Here is a 23,863-nt window from a genome sequence, read left to right on the forward strand (position 1 = left end):
CTCTAACCAGGATGGCCAGATGTCTTATGCTGAAGTACCGCCTGGCCCCAGATATGCTGTGTACTAGGTGGATCAAACACAAACTGATGAATGCATTCAACATTTAAGAAAATGCCCATAAATATTAGCATCACCAGATTCTCAAAGACCGTATGTAAAGACAAGCAAACAAATTATGCAGAATATCCCATCTCAGAAAAAACATTGGTTATGTTTTGGGATCATTGACAGGGCTAATAACAGAAAATCAAACCTACTTAGTATAGCTACTGTTGCCTCATATATTATTATGTAATATTATTTGTTCCATTCGTAGATCAATAATATACAAGCATGTGCATTTTCAGGTTGCACATAAATAAACCTGGAAAAACTGGAAATATCCCTAAAAGGTACACTTGCATACATATTAAGTCATTTTAATGAAAGGTTGTCTGTGGCACCAAGATTTATTTTGTAAATCATTGTTACTTCGGAGGGAAACTGTCTTTTTCCTGTTGCATCTGTGTGTGTGTGTGTGTGTGTGTGTTTGTTTGTATGTGTGTGTGAGAGAGAGAGAGAGAGAAAGAGAGAGAGAACCCTGAAATGTTAGAGCTGCAGGTGCTGCTTTTTGCTGAAGTTTTGGGACTATAAAGAACATAAAAATGTTCAGCGAGCCGGATACAACACTTGTTTTGCAACCTGAGGATCAATAATGTTTAAAATGTTTTGAATTGAGTTTGATTGTCCTGGAAATGCCAGTTTTGTATGTATCTACAGGAGGCTTCTATGTGTATTTGTGATAGTGCACCATCAAGATTTTTTTTCTTCATATAGTAGCTGAATCAATTGAGTCAACCAGGACAAGAAAAGAAATGCCTGACTGTTAAAGGTCCTAAACACATATTTTTTTTACTTGGCTTTTTATAGTATAATAAACAGCTTACATTCTGATATGACCCATAGCAGAAAGTGAAATCAGTCAATGGCTGTTTGACCCACTGAGCTGAGCTGGTGCCCCAGATTAAGAGTTGCAGTAGAGACTAAACATACATGAATATCATTTACCCACCTCTCAATGTGTGAAGTAACATTTATGCCTGTTCACCTGCATCAACACACCGGGACCACTGTACACTGTTAACACAGATGCTTTGAATGTTTCAATTTTTCAATTAAATTTATTTGTATAGCGCAAAATCACAATACAATCATCTCAAGGCACTTTACACAAATTTAAAAAACCCAACAAATCCCTTATGAGCAGCAGTTGATGACAGTGGAGAGGAAAAACTCCCTTTAACAGAAGAAGAGAAGAGAGAGAAAAGAACAGCAACAATAAACAACAAATAGACACTGCAGGTTGGTGGGACCAGTAACTGCACATCAGCAATATACAGCTCCAGGACCAGGGACACCTGCAGAAGGTACAGAGAGAGAGAGGACAGAGGTCCTCAGGTAGTATAGACCTATAGCAGAATAACTAAGGGATGGTTCAGGGTTACCTGTTTTATGTGTGAGTTAAAGGACATGTCCTGGTCAAAAATAACTCCAAGGTTTTTCACAGTAGTGCTGGAGGCCAGGGCTATGCCATCTAAAGTAGCTATAATTTTAGAAAAGCTATTTCTGAGGTTTTTAGGCCCAAATACAATAACTTCTGTTTTCTCAGAGTAAATTAAGGAGGGATGAGAGAGGAAGAAACTCTGGGTGCAACAGAGGAGAGAGGAACATGTAGGCAACAAAGACAGGTCAAATTATTTCAAATTTATAAGATAACATGAGCTTAATTTGTCACATGTACAGTTACACATAGTACAATGTACAGTAAAATGTGTTTTTCTACCTGCGGCCAGTAGCTAAACAATTCCACACAAGATAAGAGTAAAAACACAAAAATATGAAAGATAAAAATATGAAACGCTAAGTTGGAGTTCACACTGGAGAAAAGGATGAAAGAATAACAAAGACAGAAACTGATCCCGAACCAGCCTTGGAGTGAGCTGATAGAGAGAGATGTAGCCTACAAACTTTGAGTAGCAGGAAACTATTCGTATCTATCTCACTGATATTTTAATCCAAAATCCAGTCTAATTCAAAATAAGATTGGAATTGGTATTGGTATTAGAGGGCAGGTACTGTACATGTAAGTAAATTGAAGTTCAGTGTGACTCATTTATCAGATGCTAATACATAGAGGCTATCCTGGTTCTGCTGGAGGTTTTTACTTCTGTTAAAGGGAGTTTTTCCTCTCCACTGTCACCAAGTGCTGCTCATAAGGGATTTGTTGGGTTTTTAGTTTTTGTAAAGTGCCTTGAGATGGTTGTATTGTGATTTGGCACTATACAAATAAATTTAATTGAATTGAATTTACGGAGTCTCAAAGAACATCATTGATAAGAACCTGAAACACTGCAGGGGCATTAGTGAGACCAAATGGCATGACCAAGTATTCAAAATGTCCCAGAGGCGTGTTGAAAGCCGTCTTCTCTTCGTCCCCCTCCCGAATTCTAATTTAACGGTATGCATTTCTCAGGTCTAGCTTCAAGAAGATCTTGGCTCCTTGGAGAAGTGTTACGTGTTGAGGAAGGAAGGCCCAAATGCAGATCAAGAAAGGTGAGGTTCTTTTATTCACAATAAAGAATAAGCAATGGTGAGTGATGAGATGTGTCCAGGAGTCGGGACTCCGTGCCGGTGATGACACCGTGGATACCTGGAGTGATCACTGTGGATGGAGAAGGCTTCCCTTGACGATAATATCAGACGATAAAAGTTTTATACACATTTGTGGACAAATATACATTTCAGGTGACCTGCTGACAAAATACATTATGGCAATGTTATGCTAAGTGATCATTTAAAAAAATGTCTGACGTTGAAAAAATAGACTGCACATTAGTCATTAATGAAAACAATTATTTGGAGCAAGACAACAAACCTTGTAGAAATAACAGACATAAATGCCAGTATTTTCATTTTGTTTTAGTATAAACAGAGACAGAACAACTTAATTTAAATAAATTTATAGGAAGTTTATTTATTTATAAATAAATATTTATAGGTAATAATTATAGTAATAGTAATAGTAAAAGTAATAATTTTACACTTGGTTATATTTACTCTTTTATACATTATATACACTTTTTAAAAAATATATTCTATAATCTTATATATATATATTATATACCTATACTATGTACTGTATATGTTATAGACATTTTTAGGTATCACCTCCTTTAACAGGCAAGAGGGGTGGGACCTGCTTTATGGGCTCTGTGAACTCAAGCAAGCTGTGAATACTGTACGTATTGCTCTAGCAGAAGAGGAGAATGTCTTCTGTAAGGAAGAGCAATTGTTCCTGATGTAGGCGGCGGTCCTGCGCATAGGTGGACACAGGTGTTTCCATATTACTTTCATCACAGGCTCTTCTTCTTTCAAGTGTTCTATGGAAGATAATCAATAAAATATTAATATTAATTGTTTATTGAGACCAGTAAAGTGTCACCTCAAATACAGACTCTACTGGACTAAACTACAATGAAAAACTGATATTGTGACACATTGGCTGTGACATTCTAATGCTTTGTTACTCACCTTGTAGCTCAGTGCTGTCCTGATCAGTGGTTAGAGGGATGACTGTGGTGGTCTTTGTGGCCTTCTTAGATACCTGTTTGCAGCACAGTCTTTTGAACTTCTTAAAGGGGTTGCACTTTGTCTTTTTGCCTACATTTCCATGACACACTGGAGGTTCAGCTGCAGTTCTCAGCTGTCTCAAAATAGCCTCCCCAACGTAGGGATGCATTAATTTCAATGCGTCACGCATCAAGTGTACGGAACCAAACTCCTGCAGGAGGTCTGTAATGACTGTCTGGGCTAACTGTGTGTAACTTTGACCCATCAGGGAAGCACTGAATTGATTCTTCACCTTAAGATCAACTTTTTGAATCCGTTCAATGGTTTTTATGGCAAGGTCCAAATGTATATTTGGGTTTGTGATGCCATTGACAGCGAGTATCTCCCCAAGTAGCAGATACAGGAAGGATTCTTGCACAATGTTTTCTAAGAAATTTGTTGGCTCTAACAAAGACTCAGCACGTTCATATGTGGCAGCAGAATCTTGACTATTTGCTGACTCTCCATTGGTTCTTGCTTCTATGACATCTCCTGCTGAATATCTTGGTATAAAGGAGTCGGGCTCGACAGACGATTCCGACGAAGTGGAAGCTGGAGACGGATAATTTGTACCCTTCTGTTTTTGTGCTGACCACAAGAGAACCCTCATTGCACAACGAGCAACAAGCTCCTCAGTCTTCATATAAAGAGCGACTATCCTCGTGTCAGTGAGGTTCTTGCTCCTCACCTTACTGTAGGTCACAGTGTCACTCATACGTTTTCCCACTGGTAATAATGGAATCTGGTAGTCTTGTCCAGTCATTACCACATTAAAGATTCTGTCTGTGAGTTCTCCTAATATAACATTATCAGTGATGTCCAGATCACCACAGACAACTTTTTGACTGATATCCTGCAGATTATCTAAAAATGCTTGTGCCACTTCATCTGCTAAATTCTTGATTATCTCTCTCTCTGTTGTGGGATCTAATTCATGGGAATTGCCCTTTTTTGAAGCAATTATTGTAACGGAAATTAAGGGACAGCTTTCAGAAGGAGACTCAGCATCATTCTCGTCAGGTATAGCATTGGGTATGGCATCCCAACCACTACAGGAATGCATGGCAGGTGATTCACTGTCTTCCACAGTCACTATGTTTCTGCCAACTTTGATAAAGACATTCCTATTGTTGCCACAGATAATTTCACGGTGTGGCCTTTGAGCTTCGCTATATAGGGCTTTGATCATGCGATTAATGTAAGCTGCTAGATCTTTCTTCATGGTAGAAGTGGGATATGAAGCGAATGAAGGGATTTCCACTTGGTCAGTGGGTTCACAAAACTCAATTGGGTCTGACTGAGCTCGAGATACCATTTCAGCTCTTTGCAGAGCCTTGAGTGCTGTTGTCAGTGTTTGGGCCAACAGATTAATCATACCTTTAAGGTCGTCAGTGGAAGTTACACAGCCACTGACAAAAACCACTGGCACTCTGCTCTCCGAGATATGAGTCCGAGTGAACAAAGCCAGGACGGACTTAACTGTTTTAAAAATATGTCTCACAAGTGTCATTAAGAAAATCTTGATGGATGCATAATTCTGCACATTGATCTTCAGACAGTCAGTCAGTGCTTTTCCAACAGAGTCCCCTATGCAGGTATCGATATGATGCTCAGTTATATCAAGAATTGTTGCAGAAAAGGTGCCATAGGTTCTCATGTATCTGTAGACCTGTGGCATAGCACCATCCAGGATAGCTTCTGAACAAGCCTGGATTATATCCATGCATGATAAGGCCAGTGCAGTCGTCATATCATTGGTCACAAACCCATCTGCCAATAACCTCCAGTCCCTATAAGAAAACAACACAATGAAGTTAATTCCAGTCTGAACTCAACTTATGTAAGACTAATATATTTTTACACAGTGCAGCTTCATATCAAATATTTCCTACAGCAACACCGTCTTCCATGTAACATGACTTGATACAGCCTCATATGAGAACTTATTAGTATTATATTTGAATCTGCAGCACTTACAGTACTTCCGTTTGCTCCCTTGATCAAAGGCTGCCTGGACTGAATATTGTTTGTATGTGTGTTTTGTTGTACATATTGAAATAGTCTGAATGAGAGACTTGGGTAAATTTGAAGTTTGTGACTTGTGTCCTGTGCCCTGGACGATGGAAGACACAGGGTGACCAACCTGTGTCTCTCTCATTCTGTCTTCATTGCCTGCACCTACTACTGCTCCTCCTGTCTTTTGATTGGCTCTATTTGCACTTTCTACAAATGTTTTTTTATTACACACTAACATACTTACATCACTTTTTCTACTGACTAACCCACACGTCTGTGTGTAAATTCTTTTGGTTAATAAATAAGCTCATTTTCTGGTAACTTGTGTTTATTCCCATTTTTGTCATGGTCTATGATAAAATCAGGTGATATAATTTCAGCATTGGAGCAACGGAGCAAGTTAAAGGCAAAGGGTGGCCATTTTCTATATTAATAATATTATGGAAAATTACCATCAGGAGATGCAAAACAACAGAGACATAACTGCAACATGCACAAGTTGATACTTTTGCTTTGTGTCTCTGAATCTGGGTGTCTTACTCCTATATAAGAGGACTGGAGCTTCTTTTATTTATTTATGTTCAGGGGACCTTTCTCTTGTAAACTGGACATATCGTCATCTTCATCACTGCATTCAGTAGAGCTCCAATCATCATTCATCTGCTTGGACTCATTCTCACCTGCTGTAAATGCCAGACACTCCTTGAAGCCTCTTGTCTCTCTCTGGGAACAAAGCTTTGCCTTTTCTGAGTAGTTTATTGAACCGTACTTTGAACTTTGCTACTTCCCTCAATTTTTTTAGGTCATTTTTCAGTTTGTGTCCAGATCCAGTGAGGAGAGCACTACAAAAGTGCCAAGTGAAGGAAAAGGGACAGCTTAGTAAGGAGCAAAAGACTAAACAAAAACAAAGCTGTTATAATTGCACAAAGCTTGAGGCTCAATAAATGTTTCATGTCTTTAAAGAAAACCTTTCCACTATGTTGTGCATTATGTTACAGTTAGATACCAGACAAGGGATGTTGGCTTATTAAAACAAACTTCTCCTCTTGCAGCAACTAGAGCAGCATGGTGCTTTCTCAGACACCCAGCAAACAGCATCAAACTCACTTCCTTATGAATGCACTAAACTGTAAAATCCAGTAAGAAAGATGAGCGAACTCTGCTGTGCTTCTGGGAATGTCAGTGGGCCTGAGAAGGAGGATAATTGTATCCTGAGATATAACAGCACGCCGAGTGTGATGATTGGTTTGCCATGATGTGCTGTGACCTGAAACATGGCTGAGGTTGACTTAATCAATAAAGTCCTGCTCTTTGTCTGACATATTTCAGATGCTACTGCCTCTGTTCGATGTGACACGTGCACACATTAGGGGAGTACACACAGCACATGCAGTCACAGGCATGTGAAATAGCAGAAAGACACTCACATGAAAGTATGATACTGGCTAGACGAGGGATGTGCATATTTAGACCAGAAAAAATAAAAGCAAATCAGAAAAACATATATATATTTTTTTCTACAACAAATCTTCAGAATTGATTTTTTTGTGCACTGCTGGGAAAGTGGCAGGAGAAAAGAGGTGAAAATGTAACCAGCACCTTTAAAAAAAATCTAACTTCCTCTGTCTGACTCCTCTGAGGTTCAGATTTTAGTGAAGTTCAATACCAGCTGAACCAAATCTGGGCAGTTGCAGAGAATCATGGGTTTGAGTCATAACTCAAATCATATATATAATATATAATCAAACTATTACAAGGAATAATATATATTATGGAAATGAATATGATTGGCCTGTCCCAGTCCAGTCCAGATTAACAAAAGGGATGGAATGCTGTTTTAGCACCTTAATAGTGTTAGGCAGTTTCTATGTCACATCTGCAGTAACCAGAGTTTTCTAGTTTCAGTTTTTACATGTTCACCTCTTCATAAATAACAGAAAGATTAGATTGTGATGGACTGGTGACCTGTCCAGGGTGTACCCCTGCCTTCCACCCAAAGAGAGCTGGGATAAGCTCCAGCAGGTCCCTGTGACCCTGGTTAAGGAATAAGTGGGTATAAATAATAGATGGATGGATGGATTAGATTGTGATTGTAATCTAGGGACTAACCTCGGGTGTTAATCATTAAAAATAGGTAAAGAGTCCTCAGTGCGCATTCCTGTTTGATCCCTTGTTTGTAGTCCTATGGGGACTGGAAGATCTTCTCTTAAAAATTACGTGTTACAATTAGTCCAAATCTATGTATTTATTAATGTCCTATTATTCAAATTGAGCAGGTGGGATTTTACTTAACTCAAAAATGTTCTAAGGCTAGCAAGAAATAAACTGCTTTCCTTTTTTTTGTAAAGACAACACTTCAGTGCATGTGAGTCTTACCTTTTTATTTTTACTGCATTATTGATGCTGATTATATATTGATGATATATTGATGATTATATTGTTGTTTGAAGGAACATATGAGATCTGAATGTTCTCTTTTAAATGTTATTTCTTCTAATCATATGAATAAGGAACCACTGAGTCGTCTCCCTTATTTATTATGTAATTGCTGGAAGTGATTTTGTGTATGATTTGTGTGCAGGTCCATGAATTTATCTCTAATTTTGTTTTTGCTTGTTATAGTTGAGGAAACTGATGTTAAGAGATCTTATGAGAAACACATTTGCAGAGGAACAAATCTCAAGATGTTTCTGATTATTCTGTGTTTGACTGTTTTATACTGTGCAGTATGGAGACACACTGGGCCCCAAATGGGGTTGACATTAGCTATGAGATAACTGACAGTGTTGAAACAAGCTTAGTATTTTGCTCAGAGTCAGCATCATTTCACGGTACAGCTCACAGGCTTCATCTAGTTATGGTGAATGGCCAAATAAAAATCTCCTCACTATTAATAATCCAGTAAAAATAAAAAGATAACATTCATATTCACTCAACTCTTGTGTTCACAAAAAACAACAAAAGCACTGCTTTTTCTATGGCCCGCCCACTCTTTGATTTTATTGGTCCTTGCCGTGGATTAATCAGACTCATTATGCCCTTAGAGCAAGTTAAAATCCTAATAGTGGCCTCAGAACTCAAAAATATTATACAACACATCACCCATGGCTAATTTTATTTAACTGCACATTTTCTCAGGAAACTGCTGAATCATTTTCACAGTCAACACTTTCCACTCAGTATTTCCATGGATTCTAAAGAAGTCCAGCATGAAAAAGCCTCCAGGTTATTGTGCTGATGTGAAAACTTCATTAATGCACAATTTCCATGGCAAAAAAAAAAAAAAAAAAAAAAAAAAGAGTCTGATAGTAGATAAAGAGGATATTTATTCATTCTTGGAAAGAATCTCAGCTCATGCAAGGATACAGCTTCTGTAAACAAAATCACTTGAAAATATGTTATAAATGTGCACAGATTTCCCCTTTTCTTGGTGTCAAACTCTGGAATGTACAATATGTGGAAGTTAAGCCCTATTACAGTTACACAAAGAGCTGTCATCTAAACGCCCTGGTCCCTCTTTCCTATATGGGAATTATTTCATTGACCCAGCCATATTGTTAAAGAGCAGTGTGCTAGAAGTTTGTTTTATACCAGGCATGAAATTGTTGCATTGTGCCATGATCATCAAGGTCAAATATAAGGTGTCACCAATGTTAAAGCACAGAGTTCAGAATTTAACATCATGGACTCTGTTACACTAGTACAGTATGTTAAGAAGACACCAGCATAAGCATGCAAACCCACATTGAACTGCATGGTATCAAGCCTGAGAATTTAAAATTTAGCTTCTTGAAAGACATTTGTAAGATATCTATAAAATATATATATATATATATATATAAAATAAGAAACACCAGTAACCATTATGTGTAATACACAGTAGATATGAAACAGTTACAGAAAGTTTGACTTGGACATAAAATCTGCTGTCAATTTTGTGACCAAAACCCAGGGCTAAAATGTCCAGAAGGGGTTGAACTTGGTGCTGTACTCATCTCAGTTTATCTCAAGAGCAAGTAAACGCTTTTCATCGGCACAGAACTATACAGTCAGAGCTCAGGACCACAGGTGAGAGCTCACCGAGGGTAACTCACTTCTCACATTGTAATAATTCATCTTGCATCATTTGTTTTTATTTTAGTTAGCCCAGTATTATAAGAACCAAATGCATTCTGCTGTGTAGTTAAGTGCTGATGAAACTATACAGTAAGCAACCAAGCTTTTTTATTTTGCGTTTATGAGATTCATCTTAAAGCCCCTGTGTGTCTCTTCAATGTTTAGACTTAAGCCTCTAAGTATTATCAAACACAACTAGCCACGCTGGCAGCTCAGTGAGACAGCAAAGCTAACATACTCTAAAAATGTTTGGAAACAGCAGGAACAAACAAAGCACTTTGAGAGCACCAGCTCAGAGCAATTCTTGGTCAGAATTGAAGATTTCCTATTGCTGAACTTCTATGCTAGTTATGGGTACATCATCACATCATGTTTGACTGCAGTTACCCAGCAGAGTGAGGGAAGTGGTTCTGCTTTTTGTCCTAGTTTTGGTCTAAAATTTTGAACTGATGGGGGCATCAAATGTCAGGGGATCGCCAAAGTTATAAAGATACATCAGCTTGATGAATCCACCAAAGATTTGGCCAATGTGTCTGTTAAATATTCAAATTGTTTTCTGAATTATTTAAATTTTTGACCTGTCAGTGGTGTAAAATCCAATGATCACAGTTCATTAGGATTCATCCTCTGAGGACAGTTTGTGCCAATGTTCATGGCAAACAATTTAATATTTATGGACATAATTCAGCCCGTAGTGGACCAGCCAACTGACAAACACTGACAGGGATAGGTATCCCTAAGGCTCTGATGCTAGGGTGGCAAAAGAAGACACACACCTCTTAGCACCAGGACGGTCTCAAACATCCACCCAGAGAAGAATATGAAGGTTCATATAATGGTTAAAATTCAACACATATCAGCCTCATCTCTTTGCTCTTCCAAAAGATTTAGAAGAAAGAGAATGTGGGTTATTCCATTATTATACTGGCACTCTATTGTGTTTCCAGTTATTTTAACTCTTGGAATGTGGGAAGAGATGAAGACGAGGAGGCAGATACATGTACAATAATAACAGGAGAACTGATGAGTGCTGTGCGGACTTGTACATAACAAAATATAGATCACAAAGAGGGTTAGGAGAAAGAAGTGTACGAACTAGAGCAGGCTGTGGCAGTGAACTGATATAATGGTCAGATTAATAATAAAAATCAGATTCCACAGATTACTGTGTTATTAGGCTGCCTTTCTATATCCTTGTCAATGAGTTTATAGAAGAGTTTTTTGTTTCGTTGTGCATGTGAAGAGTATCTGTATTACCTGCAGACTTTCTGGCTAAGCACCTGAAGACATCCCCAGCAGGTGAAACAGTCTGACAAACATAGAAAAGACCTGCACAGAAGAGGCCATAGATATATATATATCTATATCTATATATAGATATAGATATATCTATATATCGATATATAGATATATATATCGATATATAGATATATATATCTATATATATATTTACTAGGCATGTCAGTAGACTTAAAAAATATATATATATATATATATACAATATCATGCTGCAGATTTTCCAGACACCATCACGGTAAATGTAAGCTCCCATTACAAACACTTAATAGAATTCTCTTTTTAACAGGCACAGTAGTGTTACCCTGGATAGGAATGCTAGAAAACGTATATTAAAAAAAATAGCAAAGAGCTCTCTGAACCGCCGCAACCAGAGTGGAGGACTGCTGAAAAGCGGTATCTAGGAAAGAAAAATATATTGCTCTGAGGACCCAAAGATGTTAACTGAAATCAAACTGTTCTTTCTTTTAAAATTAACTATTTGTGCATCATAAAAATATGAGAAGGAAACTTAGGAGAGGAAAACAAGCAACCCCTTGCTTTAAACAAAGTCAGTAGTACTGAGAGCAAACCTCCTCCCTGAGGAGTTTGAGGAACGCCAGAGTGAAGGGGAAAGAGTGTGAGTGGCAGAGTTACAAGTCCAGAGCAGTAGTTTGATTTAAGGCTTCTGTTTTTCTTTTTGTTGGCAAAAAAAAAAACATATACATCTGTAACCTAATTACATCTAGCTTGAAAAAACTTATATGTGCAAAATGTAAATCTTACAAATATGGGGAGAGTTTATTTGTTGTAAATCACTAAAAAAAGATTGTGCTTCAGGTGGTTCATCTGATTCCCCACCCTCTCTCCATCATTCAACTATTCGTTTGTCACCGCCCTCTGCTCTCTGGTTGGGTCCACAGGCCAGAGCAGCTGACCTTGAGGCTTGCTGTTGGTTGGAGTCTGGGCTTCACGTTGAGTGGACGGTCCGCTTTAGTTTTTCTACCTCCATCTGTGAAGGACAAAAATACAAGGCACACACTCAGAGTGGATATCCTAACACTGAAAAACTAGAGCCTCTCTGGTAAAATAATACACAGTACTCTGTACAGATAAGACTTCTGTGACTTATCGGATAACCTTTCATGTTAACACCAGCATTGTGGTTATGAGTTTGGCTCCATGTTTGTTAGGTTACAACATATCTCCAATTTCATTTATAGTTATACTAATATAGTCACAATAATTATCATTAGCAAAAAGCAGGCACTGTTGACACCCCCCTCCGCCCGCACTTTATATTAAAGGATTTGACTGATGAAAAAAATAAATAAAAAAAATAAAACCAAAACAACCAACCCAAAAAAAACCAAAAAAAAAAAAAAAACATGGACATCCATATCATCCATTTTAAAGATGCATAAACACGTTGCAACATGCAGCTTTACCCAGCAATGAGTCTCGAGTCCCAACGGACCTCAAGTTTGATAGCAATCTCTTTTTGTAATCATGTGGTATCTCGCCTTTTTCAACATGTGTGGAAGTAGAAGTTATCCTATGGGGTTTAAACAAATATGAGGTTCTGTCTCTGTGTATATATTATGGGGATCTCTGGTGGGGGGTTATGTCCTCCTGTGTCACTCATATCTGTGTCTTGCTGGAAAGGGCTGAGCTGTTGCTGCATTACCAGACCAATATAATGATCAGACACCAGGTAACATGACCAATAGTGTGATCATGATGGAAGAACCCAACTGTGTTGGGCTAACGAGCTAAGCAGGAAAAAATTGGCACAGTTCATCTCAATAGTATGGAAACACTTTAAATCAAGTTCTAGTCAAAAAGTAAAATATGAACAACTTGTATTTCACTTAGCTGATATTTTTTATTATTATTTTTTTCATTTTTGATCTAGGACTGAAAAAACAATACTACATCAAGGTCCATATCAAGGTCTGCTCTTATGCTCTCAACATATGACATGATCTGTATGAGCACATGGACTCTATGGATGCTCAGTTTATATAAAAATCTATTTTACAAATGTCCAATGTGTGAGTATTTTATAATGATATTCTGGCAAAGGTAAAGGAGAATTCCCCTAATTTTACAGAGCAGATAGAACTGACATTTAACAACAAATCTGCTGCATAATATTAAGCTAGGTGTACTGCAACTGTCAGGCTACCAAGATGCGTACCCAGGGCCAAAACACAGGCTAATATACAACATTATCTGAGGGCACCAAAGTACTGAAAGAGCACAATGTGGCCACAATGGAGAAAAGTCTATTTGGCGAAACCAATGAGAGTACTGAATGTAGACGGTGCAGCTATGGGCATCACTGTTACCTGCAGGACAGCGCGCTTTTGCCTTTCCTCATCCAGCTCTCCTCGTAACTGTGCTATCTCTTTCCTGGAAAAACAAATATACACAAACACAAGCACACACACATTAGCATATGTATATTCATTTGCCCTAACAACTGTGTGTTCTTTGGAAATTAAATTAGTTATTAACTTAAAGTGTATGTCAAATGTTTCTTTGAATATAAAATGAAAGCTTAAATCCTAACACATTGCTAAACTTTCACTAACGGAGCCAAGTGCTAGTACAATTCTAAGTATCCAAAAACAGCTCATCGTGAAACTGTAGCTCGGAATAACTGAACAGCAACTATCGTTACATTTGCTGTGCTTTGAGCAGCTCCACAGATAGCAGCAAGTCCTTCATCTGGCTCCTCAGCTCATCCAACGAGGAACCCGGGTCTTCAGGCTCCAACCGAGGCCTGCTGTTCAGAGACACACTGCCTGAGCTTGAGGCTGCTGCAGGGCTTGACTTGCTCTCGGTGGGCTTGTGGAGTGATGATGACGGTGATGAGGTGTTTATGGAAGGCTGCAGGGTAGAAAGAACATTTTAATGTGTGTGTGTGTCCAAACTTTTATGAGCAGTAGGCAGTCTAAGTTAGCCACATTCGGTAAGTATCTTCCAAAGTTGCTGTCTTTATACAGCTAAATCCTTTCTGTTTGTTTTTTTATGCTGACCCACAGTGAAGAGATGCTTTCAGACAGCCACATGTAGGTTTGCATGCTGGGACATAACACTGGCAATAAAACTGCACACAAACCTTAAAAAAAAAAAAAGAAAATATCTGAAGACTGTGGATTTTGTCACTGATCATAATTGCGCAAAAAATACATCTCTTGATGGGCAAAATAAAGAGGTGGAGTAACTACTTGTGTCAGTTTTTAATTATTAATACTTTTGCTCAAAACATGTTTGTGCTTTGTCATTATGGCTACATTGATGGGCAATAATGGGAATTTTATCCATTTAAAATGAGATAATAAACACAATGAATAACTATCCATCAACTAAAGTGCAGATATTCAAACTACTTTTCCTATCAAAACATATTTAGTTTGCAAAACAAAAATAACAAAAAGAGCATCTTTTGCTACATATTTTCTTTTTTTATATTATTTTATATCTATAATATTTTCATAATCTTTCTACATATACTCTTTCCCCTTCAGCCAACTGTAATTTATCTAATGTAGTTGTTAATCTTTCTCTGTGATGTAGAAGTTGTTTGCAGGTATAACTTTAGCAAGTGGAGACCGTATAAGTATATAAACTGCTCATCACAGGTTTTTTTTTCCCCTGTCATTTTTAATACTTGCATCCCCAGGGTAAAGGATTGGTAATACAAGGTTAATGGTGAGGCTCAAATTAAATCCAGAGGGACTGGAAGCAGCAGGATAGACAAGGATTTAAATCCAGTGATGCAGTGCAGGTAAAAAGTGCTCTCTTACACAACGGGATATTGTAGCTTGTTTTTTCATAAAGGAGACAGACATTGAATCCAGCCATTATGTATCCCTTCTATCTTCATGTAGAGAAATAAGAACTGAACTAAAAAAAATCAGCAAAGAAGAATGCAGCATTTTGTGGTGTTTCAAATAAGTGTTTTGAGACATCCCAGGATTTTCTGGGAGGGGTTCAAATTACTACTATTCTCAAGGGTCAATGCTCAAGCCAGTGATGACAATAAACATAACAGCCACTGGTTTCCATCAAGAGCTTTTGCAGCTATCTCAGTTACCTTTCTGGTTTCTGTTAGCTTTGCTTTGGCATCCTCTTCATCAATCTTGAAAGCCTTTTCCACACTCAATTCCCTATTGGGCTGCAAGGAAAGAGGTTTATTTTAATATTCAGCTGACATTAAGATCTTTATTTGAGTTACAAATTCTTGACTGGCTAATCTCAATGATGAACATTTTCTAACAGCAACAACATTCTGCTAACACTCAGGACAGAGCCTATCCACAGCAACACGACTATACAATTATTTGGACCAGTGTGGCGGGCCGATATTTTGACCCAAATCACAGCTCGGAGATGATTAGAGAAGAGGAAGGCAGCTATGAAGGTTGCCATCAAGTGGGTGTTTCACCACCTCATGTGGTGAGAAAGGGGCTGTCAAAGTGCAAATTGTGGATCCATGTTCTTATAAAATGTGCTACTGGTGATGAAAAAAAATGGAAAAAGCTGACGCCACTTCACACATCCTTGTGTGCCAGAGTTAGTGAGTGTGTGAGTGTGTGTGTGTGTGTGTGTGAGAAAGAGGGTGACAGGTTAAAGAGAGCGATCAGAGATGAAGGAAATTCATGGAAATGATTGAGAAGAAGAAAAAACCGACCTGATATATAAAAAGACACAGCAGCATGAATAAAGCTGTTATAAATGCATGTTGTGCTGCAGGTGAAGTTGAGCATGAAAATCTAAATTTACTAAACAAAAAAGTGCCTGTAGCATCAACAGGATGGCACTGTCAGAAAAGGAACATCTTGGTAACCTGTTTTTTGATTAGAAAGCCCTAAGTTTAAATCAAGAGTTTTAGACTACAGCTGTTTGTATCTAGGTGACTGATTGTATGTTCATAAAAGTACAATGCAATATGCATAAAAGTTTAACAGGAATATTCTCCACGTTTGATGTGATGCAGCTAATACAGAGCTGATAATCTTCAGAAGTTTCATTTTAACCATTAGGGAATAATGTTCAAAAAGTACATCTGACCTGAAATGATTTATCTCATGCTGACATGCATAGGCATCCTGATGTGAATACAACTCTAGCTGTACTACTATGATCTGTGTATGAATATGCATCCTCACCGAATGCCCTCCACCAAACTGGGCAGGCAGCCTCCTGCCAGGCATCTTTGGTCGGTTAGCAGTAGGGTGAGAGAGCTTCTCAGAGGTAGACGACAACTCATCAAAACTCATCAGATCTGTTGAGGACAAGATAAGAGCAGCAGAGAAATAGATATTACTGTAAACTGAACCATACCTACAGGTGTTTATATTTATTTTAAGCCCTGGTTTGAAAAGGTGAGATCATGTTAATGCTTAATTAACAGCATGTTCTATAATATCTGATAATTTCAACAACAGGATAAAACTTTAACTATTAAGTGTGCAGCAGCACAAAAATGTTAATTATTCTGCTTTTCACCTTTCCCTCTGTAAAAGGATGGTTGGGTCAAAGAAGATTAAAGATCTGTGTTGAAACAACCCTTTGTTTCTGTAGTTTCTTTTAACACCCATTTACCACCTCCTCCTAATGTCATACTCTAATCATGATCTATTGAAGGTGTTTTGGACATGGCCATTCAAATGGATTATCACCATGCACAGGCAATGGCATGCATGTTTTTTTAGTTGTTTTTTCTTGGTGGACCTGTTGACCAGTGAAGGGGAAGATTTTTCTTTTCCCCATTTGCTGCATGGTCAAGAATAAAATTGCATCTAATGCATCTATTCTTAATATAGCTATTCTAATATGTATTTCAGTACAAAAACACAGCCATGGCAAACTAAATCGAATTTAGTTTTATTTACCAATTAACTCCAAACACCTCTATTTCGCTGTTGAGCTGCTATCAGTGAGAAAGCACATTCATGCAGATGCTTTGCATTAGAAGTCTGCCAGGAAAAGAAAGGATTATGTTCTTTAAGCCTTCAAAGGGCTTTTAATGTGAAACATCACAGTGATTAAGTTTCATCAAAAGCTTTAACACCAATCAAAAAAGAGAATGATGCAGGTATAATTCATTACAAACAGAAAATGAAAATGTGTTACTGTGCTTTCCCTAATGTAACTAAAACCCGACAGCACACACAGCAGAGAAAATTGCATGGTTCTCTCTGCAGCTGAGAGGAAAGTGGAAAAGGCCATTGTTACAAAATACAGGGAATGCAGGTAAATGAATATTCATACTAACCTGACACAGTTTTTTTCCCAAGTGTGTTCAAATGATCACATAATGGAAAGGATAAATCATAAAAAATTTTTATGCACTGAAAATCTAGGCTGACTGTTGTGTAACAACACTATGCTCCTATCCAGTTATAAAGTGCTACAGTTAGAAAGCAATGCCTGTGATCAGGGTATCTGCAGGTTTCTAAGAGCTAGATTTAAGACTTTTTAAGACCTTTTTAATACCACACTGAATGAAATTTAAGACCAATTTTGTAGAAATAAAATAAAACATCCCACAATACAACCAATTCCCATAACACACTGTTTATTGATATAAACTGTTTACACACCGTTTGATTCATTGAGTAAAACAAAAATAAAATGCCAGGTGTTTTCCGACAGGTTTCCGCAGCCGCTTTGTCTTATTCACACCGCATGTGGGTCTCCAAAGCTTTCATACCCATTGTTCTGAGTTTTACTTTTTTTTGCACAGCCTGCACCGGACCTCGAACACGTCGCCACGAACTGGACTTAACCACGGCGCAAAATTAGGGTTTTGTAACCAATTGTCATTCAATTTACATTTACCCATGGCAAAAGACTAATGCTGAAACTTTCCCCGCAGTTCACGCAGCTGCCGGAAAGCATGTGTTAAATAAACTCCCCTCAAACGCGTATTTTAGTTGGTTCCGCCTATTTCGTTCTGCATAACAAATACGCGAAAGGCTTTCAAATAATCTTCTATATGGGGTCTGTTAGATTTCATTTTAAGACCTTTGAAACGCGAATTTAAGACATTTTAATGCTAATTAAGGCCTTAGTTTTATAATATGGAATTTAAGACTTTTTAAGGATCCGCGGACACCCTGTGTGATTGACTTTTTAGGTTCCAAGAGGTGATGAATGCCAGACTGGCCTCGGGTGTGAAGTTTTAGCAGCCTGTTACCAGGCTTTTATGTCTCTCAAACTTGCACTGAGCTATTTTGATTTTAGCTGAGTTATTGTAGATACACTTCCCTTTCTCACTTTTTCACTATTTTTTGAAGGCACATTTGCATACTGATGTAGTGATCAATTTTCTCTGAGTTGCAAGAGTTAATAAGCAATATTTCTCCCACTTGTCACAATTATTTTGGAGATACTGTTCTTTAAAACATCCAAACCCACAGAATAGCTTTGAATTTACTGTCATCCATTATGCAGAACTAAGGATGTGATCGACTGATATTTTTTTTAACACGGTTTGTCAAAAAACTAACCACAGAACACAAAATTCTTTTTGTCCTTCCACTACTCCCTCAATCTTGTGATTTGGATCCGATTCTAGGAGTCTCGATTCACAGTGAAGTAAATGCTGAAAGACAGCAACCTCCTTGATTGTTCAGGGCTCTACCTGTATAAACGGAAGTAATATGTATATATCCATACCGAAATCTGTGGACTTGTCCCCCCAGTCCCCAGAGAGTGTTTTGGGTTTGGTGGGTAACAATGGCTCCAATTCGGACCTTGGTCGCGTGGAAGGCACCTCTCCATTGTGGCTGCAGTTAAAAAGGAGAAATGGAAAAGCATTTATTGACTAAACTCCTACATTTATGCACTAAAAAGATCAAGTCACCAGTCATTACTGTGCATTATACTTTTTAAACCCTTTCCTCTTTGAATACACAACTATACAAGAGAAAAGATTTGTAGTGTAAAACGACTGTAGCGTTCAGAAATGGTGAACTGACAGGTGAATAGACTTACTTTAGGTTAGGTGAGGGGGCAAGAGGCTTGTCTGGCCTCTTTGGTGGGATACCTCCCAGTCTGCCTTTCCCTGGAGGGGGGATTGGCTTCTTGGGTGGGACCACTGGTGCTGCAGGCTTGGATGGTTTGTGATCTGGGATCAAAAAAAAAAAAAAAAAACAACAAAAAATCACAACAGTGAAACTGCCCACAATACAAGGAAAATAAATAAAAACAAATAAGCAGAAAGACAATTTAAAAAAAATGAAAGTAGTAGAGACGAGCTTTAGTGGTAAGATTGAGATACTTTAGTGACAATATATGATAATTCTGCAAAGTTAAGAACCATGTCTCCTTAAAACATCCACGGAAGAAGCATGCAAACATTGCAGTCACTCCTAATAGTATATAGAGTACATGCAAATGTTGCATCCAGTCTTAAAGGGATAATGACTCAAGGATATAAGTAACAAGACATGCCAATAAGCTGTTTGTTAAATAATGTGATTATTTAAAGATTTCAGGGCTATTTCCTTTTAACAAAATATGCATTTATCTTAAAATAATCCTTATTCAAAACCAGTTGCCAGTAAGTAAGTAATCGTTTCTGTTTTTGCCTGTCTCTCTACACTGAACTTTAGTAAGCCTTGTGGGACTCTGGAAAAAAAGATCTCATGTCCCCCAGGACATTCAAGCAAATGAACACAAGGAAGAAAAGAGGAAGCAGAGGCTGATGTAACGAGCAAGAGTGCAGAAGCAGTCTGACGGAAAGGCAGAAGAAACAACAACAACGCAGCAACAGTGAAGACAGAGACATCAAGTGTGATGGAACCATCTAACTGCTGATCATACCACCAACTGCTAAAGTGAAGACTTGGACACAAAAGATTTTGAGTGTGAAGCAGAGGAAGAGAGAGGGTGAGTGGGCACATGCATCTGCACTTTAGTGTGTCAGAAAAGGTTAAAGCACACATATTAAAATTGAATCTAAGGGTGCCAATATCAAACCCTGTGGGTGCTGTGGTAGAGAGGAGACTTTCTGCAAGAAAAAAGTCAAAGTCACCTTGGAGAAAAGCCACAGTGGTTAAAATTCAGAAAAGAATATGCAGACAAGCAGAACGTAGGTGGCGAAAAACCAAACTCCAGGTTCATTTCGACTTGTACAAAGAGAGTCTTCAACACTATAACCAAAAACTAAAAAATGCAAGGCAATCATTTTTCTCAGAGGTTATCAATAGAAACAGCAATAATGCCCGCGCATTGTTTTCTGTTGTAGACAGACTCACAAACCCAGCACCCTCTTTTCCTTCTGAACTACTGTCCAAAAAGTCATGCAATGATTTTGCAGCCTTTTTCACAGACAAAATATTAAAGATAAGACAAACTATCTCTAGCTGCAGTCCTAGGAACATGACAATATCATCTGTGCCTCCTTTTTCTCCAGTGAATCTAGAACATTTTGATCTCCTTGATCACAGAGCTCTGGCAGAAACGCTTCTACAATTAAAATCTACATCATGCTGCCTTGATATTTTACCAACAAATTTTTTTAAAAATGTTTTTAACAGCTTAGCTCCAGATGTATTGCAGATTGTCAATAGTTCTCTTCAGTCAGGGCAGTCTCCCCAGGCCTTAAAAACTGCTGTTATAAAACCTCTTCTTAAAAAGCCTAATCTAGATGCTTCAGCAGTAAGTAACTACAGGCCAATATCAAATCTTCCATTTCTGGGAAAAATAATTGAAAAAGTAGTTTCTCAACAAATTCACAGATTTATGGTACAAAACAATCTTTTTAATGCACTTCAGTCTGGATTTCGTGCACACCACAGCACAGAGACTGCACTTATTAAAATTTTAAATGATTTACATTTAAATAATGATGAGTCCAAAACCTCTGTTTTAGTACTACTGGATCTCAGTGCTGCATTTGACACAGTTGATCATGATGTGCTGCTTCATAGACTAGAAGCTTGGGTGGGAGTTACTGGCTCAGTGTTAAATTGGCTAAAATCTTACTTACAAGATAGAGACTATTTTGTCTCACTTGGTAACTATGAGTCTGAGCGAACAAAAATGAAATGTGGGGTTCCTCAGGGGTCTATTCTTGGTCCTCTCTTATTCAATATCTACATGCTGCCCCTTGCTCAGATTATGGAATACTACAACATTGACTACCATACCTATGCAGATGACACCCAAATTTATATATCAGTATCATCTCATGATTATAGTCCTCTAATTTCATTATGTGAGTGTATTAATCAAGTCAAAGAATGGATGTGCCAGAATTTTCTCCAGCTTAATACAGACAAGACAGAAGTGATTGTTTTTGGCCCCAAAAATGAAAGGTCAAAGGTCATTGCTCACCTTGACTCCATGTCATTGAAAGCTACAAATCAAGCCAGAAACCTTGGTGTAATCATTGACTCAGACCTGAATTTTAACAACCACATAAAATCCATCACTAAATCTTCCTATTACCACCTGAAAAACATTGCTAGAATAAAAGGTTTTCTGTCTACACAAGATGCAGAAAAACTTGTTCACGCATTTATCTTCAGTAGGTTAGATTATTGTAATGGCTTGTTCACAGGTCTTAGCAAAAAGTCAATCAGGCAGCTGCAGCTAATCCAGAATGCTGCTGCCAGAGTCCTTACAAACACCAAGAAACTGGACCATATCACACCAGTTCTCAGATCACTACACTGGCTTCCCGTTAGTCAAAGGATAGATTTTAAAATTTTATTGCTAGTTTATAAAGCACTAAATGGTTGTGGACCAAAATATATCCAAGATATATTGGTTCCCTATGAGGTTTCCAGACCCCTCAGGTCATCTGGGACAGGTCTATTGTGTGTTCCCAGAACCAGAACCAAACAAAGTGAAGCAGCATTTAGTCACTACGCTCCTCACTTGTGGAACAAACTTCCTGAACACCTGAGGTCTGCTCCAACTGTCAGCTCATTCAAATCAGGACTGAAAACACTGTTGTTTACTGCTGCCTTCGAATAATTGTTATCTTTGTTTTCTTAATGTGCTTTTATGTTTTATTTTAATTTACTTTACTTGATTTAAATTTATTTTATGTTGAATGTCTTTATTTTAAACGCTCTTTCAATGCTTTTAATGCTTTTAATGTAATTGTATGCCTTGTAAAGCACTTTGAATTGCGTAGTGTATGAAAGGTGCTATACAAATAAATTTGCCTTTGCCTTTGCCTTCTGCTCTATTTGCGATATGAGCAGACAACAGATGCTAAAGTGACAGTGTTGAAAAAATTACTGCTCATCACGACCTGGAAGATGTGACTATTAGCCTGTTGCTACTTAACCTCACTGAAATTTCACTTTCAATATAAACAAAGCACTTATATGAAACTACCTGTACTCTGTAAGAAATCATACCATTAATTATTTCTATGGCACTGGTTGAACCCTGCAAAGTTTCCCCCCAGTGAAAACACTTATTTCCTTTATCCTGTATTTTTAGAGCAAATGTATAATATAGCATGTGTGCTTTGTGAGTTTCATAACATGGGTTCCTGTGTTCGCTGATTTTTAATACTTGGACTTAAATACACCAGTCAAGAAATAAATCAGAAATGCATCTGAAATATTTGTAAAATACCCCATATCCAAAAAGTAGTGATACCCAACCACCAATAACCTTTCTGGGTACTTATAAATTAGGCGTTGTTCAAGGTCGGTTGTCTTTTCCTTGACAGTTTTTTAACTTACTATTACATTACATTAATTATTACAATTTGAAACACCGAACCACCACCCTCCTCAGGGGTGCTGAGCAACTTCCCAGAGCGAAGCATCAACATCACCCCAATATCAATTTTTGAGTATTTGAATAGCAAAGGAGATAACAGTAAAGAGGAGCAGTGCAAATTTCTTTAGTAAGAGACTGTGCTAATGTCTTCCAGCACTGCTAGTCACACCAAGAATACTTGGTGGGAGAGCAGTGCGAGTTGAGAGATGAAAGCTGTGGCTCCAAAATCAGAAGTAGGAAGAATGAAAATACTTAAACCAGAAGAATATGCAGTGTAGTAAAAGTTTTTCAAAATTGGAAAAAAATGTGGGGAGTGTATAAATTTGGAATGGTAAAAAAAAAATGTATGGAAATGGTTGTACCTCTGTCCTCCATCTTGATGGGATGAGGCTTCTTGTCAGCACTGGGAACCTCCGGTTTGAGAGCTTTAAAATGAAACATGGTCCAAAAGTCACTTCACCTATCTGACCAGACTGATTTAAGGCTCAACAGACAATATTAAGAACACATTTTCACAAGAACAAAAAAAAAAAAAAAACAAGCTGTCTGACAAGCACCCACACTCGCCTACACACTATCTTCTGCCAGACACACATTTAGATCCATTTATATCTGGCACAAAAGATACCCTACTGTCTGTGGGTTTTTTTGTCTGTGCAACACCCAGTTTACAAAAATCTCAACACAGACAGGAAGTTGTGCACAAGCACATATTCACTCATGTCTAGAAAACAGAAACACACAAGGCTGCAAAGCACGAGCATGAACTGGTAGAAAGACAAATGCAAATTCTGTGTTACTTCCTGTGTAGGCAGGAGAATGCACAGAGACCCAAGGGTGCTTTTTGGAAACTGTAGATGTTAGTGTTGATATCAAGCACCACTTCTTTTACAGTACAAAAAAAAAAAGCAGTGGTGCCTTTTATTCACATCTTAATATGAAGAAACCAGTCACCTGACCTTATCATGTTTATATCTCCTTAGGTAATGTGGTCACTGCCTGTTCTTAGCGGTATTATAAATGCCCATGGTGAAATTTA

The 23,863-nt window shown here is 37.9% G+C and overlaps 1 protein-coding gene across 3 annotated transcripts in view; it reads right to left on the reverse strand.

The window, feature by feature from the left end:
* Positions 1 to 8,972: 8,972 nt before the first annotated feature.
* The window catches only part of cd2ap (CD2-associated protein), a 48,290-nt gene continuing 33,399 nt past the window's right edge, over positions 8,973 to 23,863 (reverse strand). For all 3 annotated transcript variants that reach the window (XM_026318407.2, XM_026318409.2, XM_026318408.1), the window contains 8 exons: positions 23,187 to 23,249; positions 19,069 to 19,201; positions 18,751 to 18,860; positions 16,236 to 16,351; positions 15,161 to 15,241; positions 13,742 to 13,950; positions 13,407 to 13,470; positions 8,973 to 12,067 (listed from right to left, as the gene is read on the reverse strand). In XM_026318407.2, the coding sequence (XP_026174192.1) occupies positions 12,026 to 12,067; positions 13,407 to 13,470; positions 13,742 to 13,950; positions 15,161 to 15,241; positions 16,236 to 16,351; positions 18,751 to 18,860; positions 19,069 to 19,201; positions 23,187 to 23,249 (818 nt within the window). In that variant the 3' untranslated portion in view covers positions 8,973 to 12,025. The remainder of the gene's footprint in view (positions 12,068 to 13,406; positions 13,471 to 13,741; positions 13,951 to 15,160; positions 15,242 to 16,235; positions 16,352 to 18,750; positions 18,861 to 19,068; positions 19,202 to 23,186; positions 23,250 to 23,863) is intronic.

This window comes from Mastacembelus armatus, chromosome 24 (genome assembly GCF_900324485.2).
Source record: "Mastacembelus armatus chromosome 24, fMasArm1.2, whole genome shotgun sequence".
Classification (NCBI taxonomy): Eukaryota; Metazoa; Chordata; class Actinopteri; order Synbranchiformes; family Mastacembelidae; genus Mastacembelus; species Mastacembelus armatus.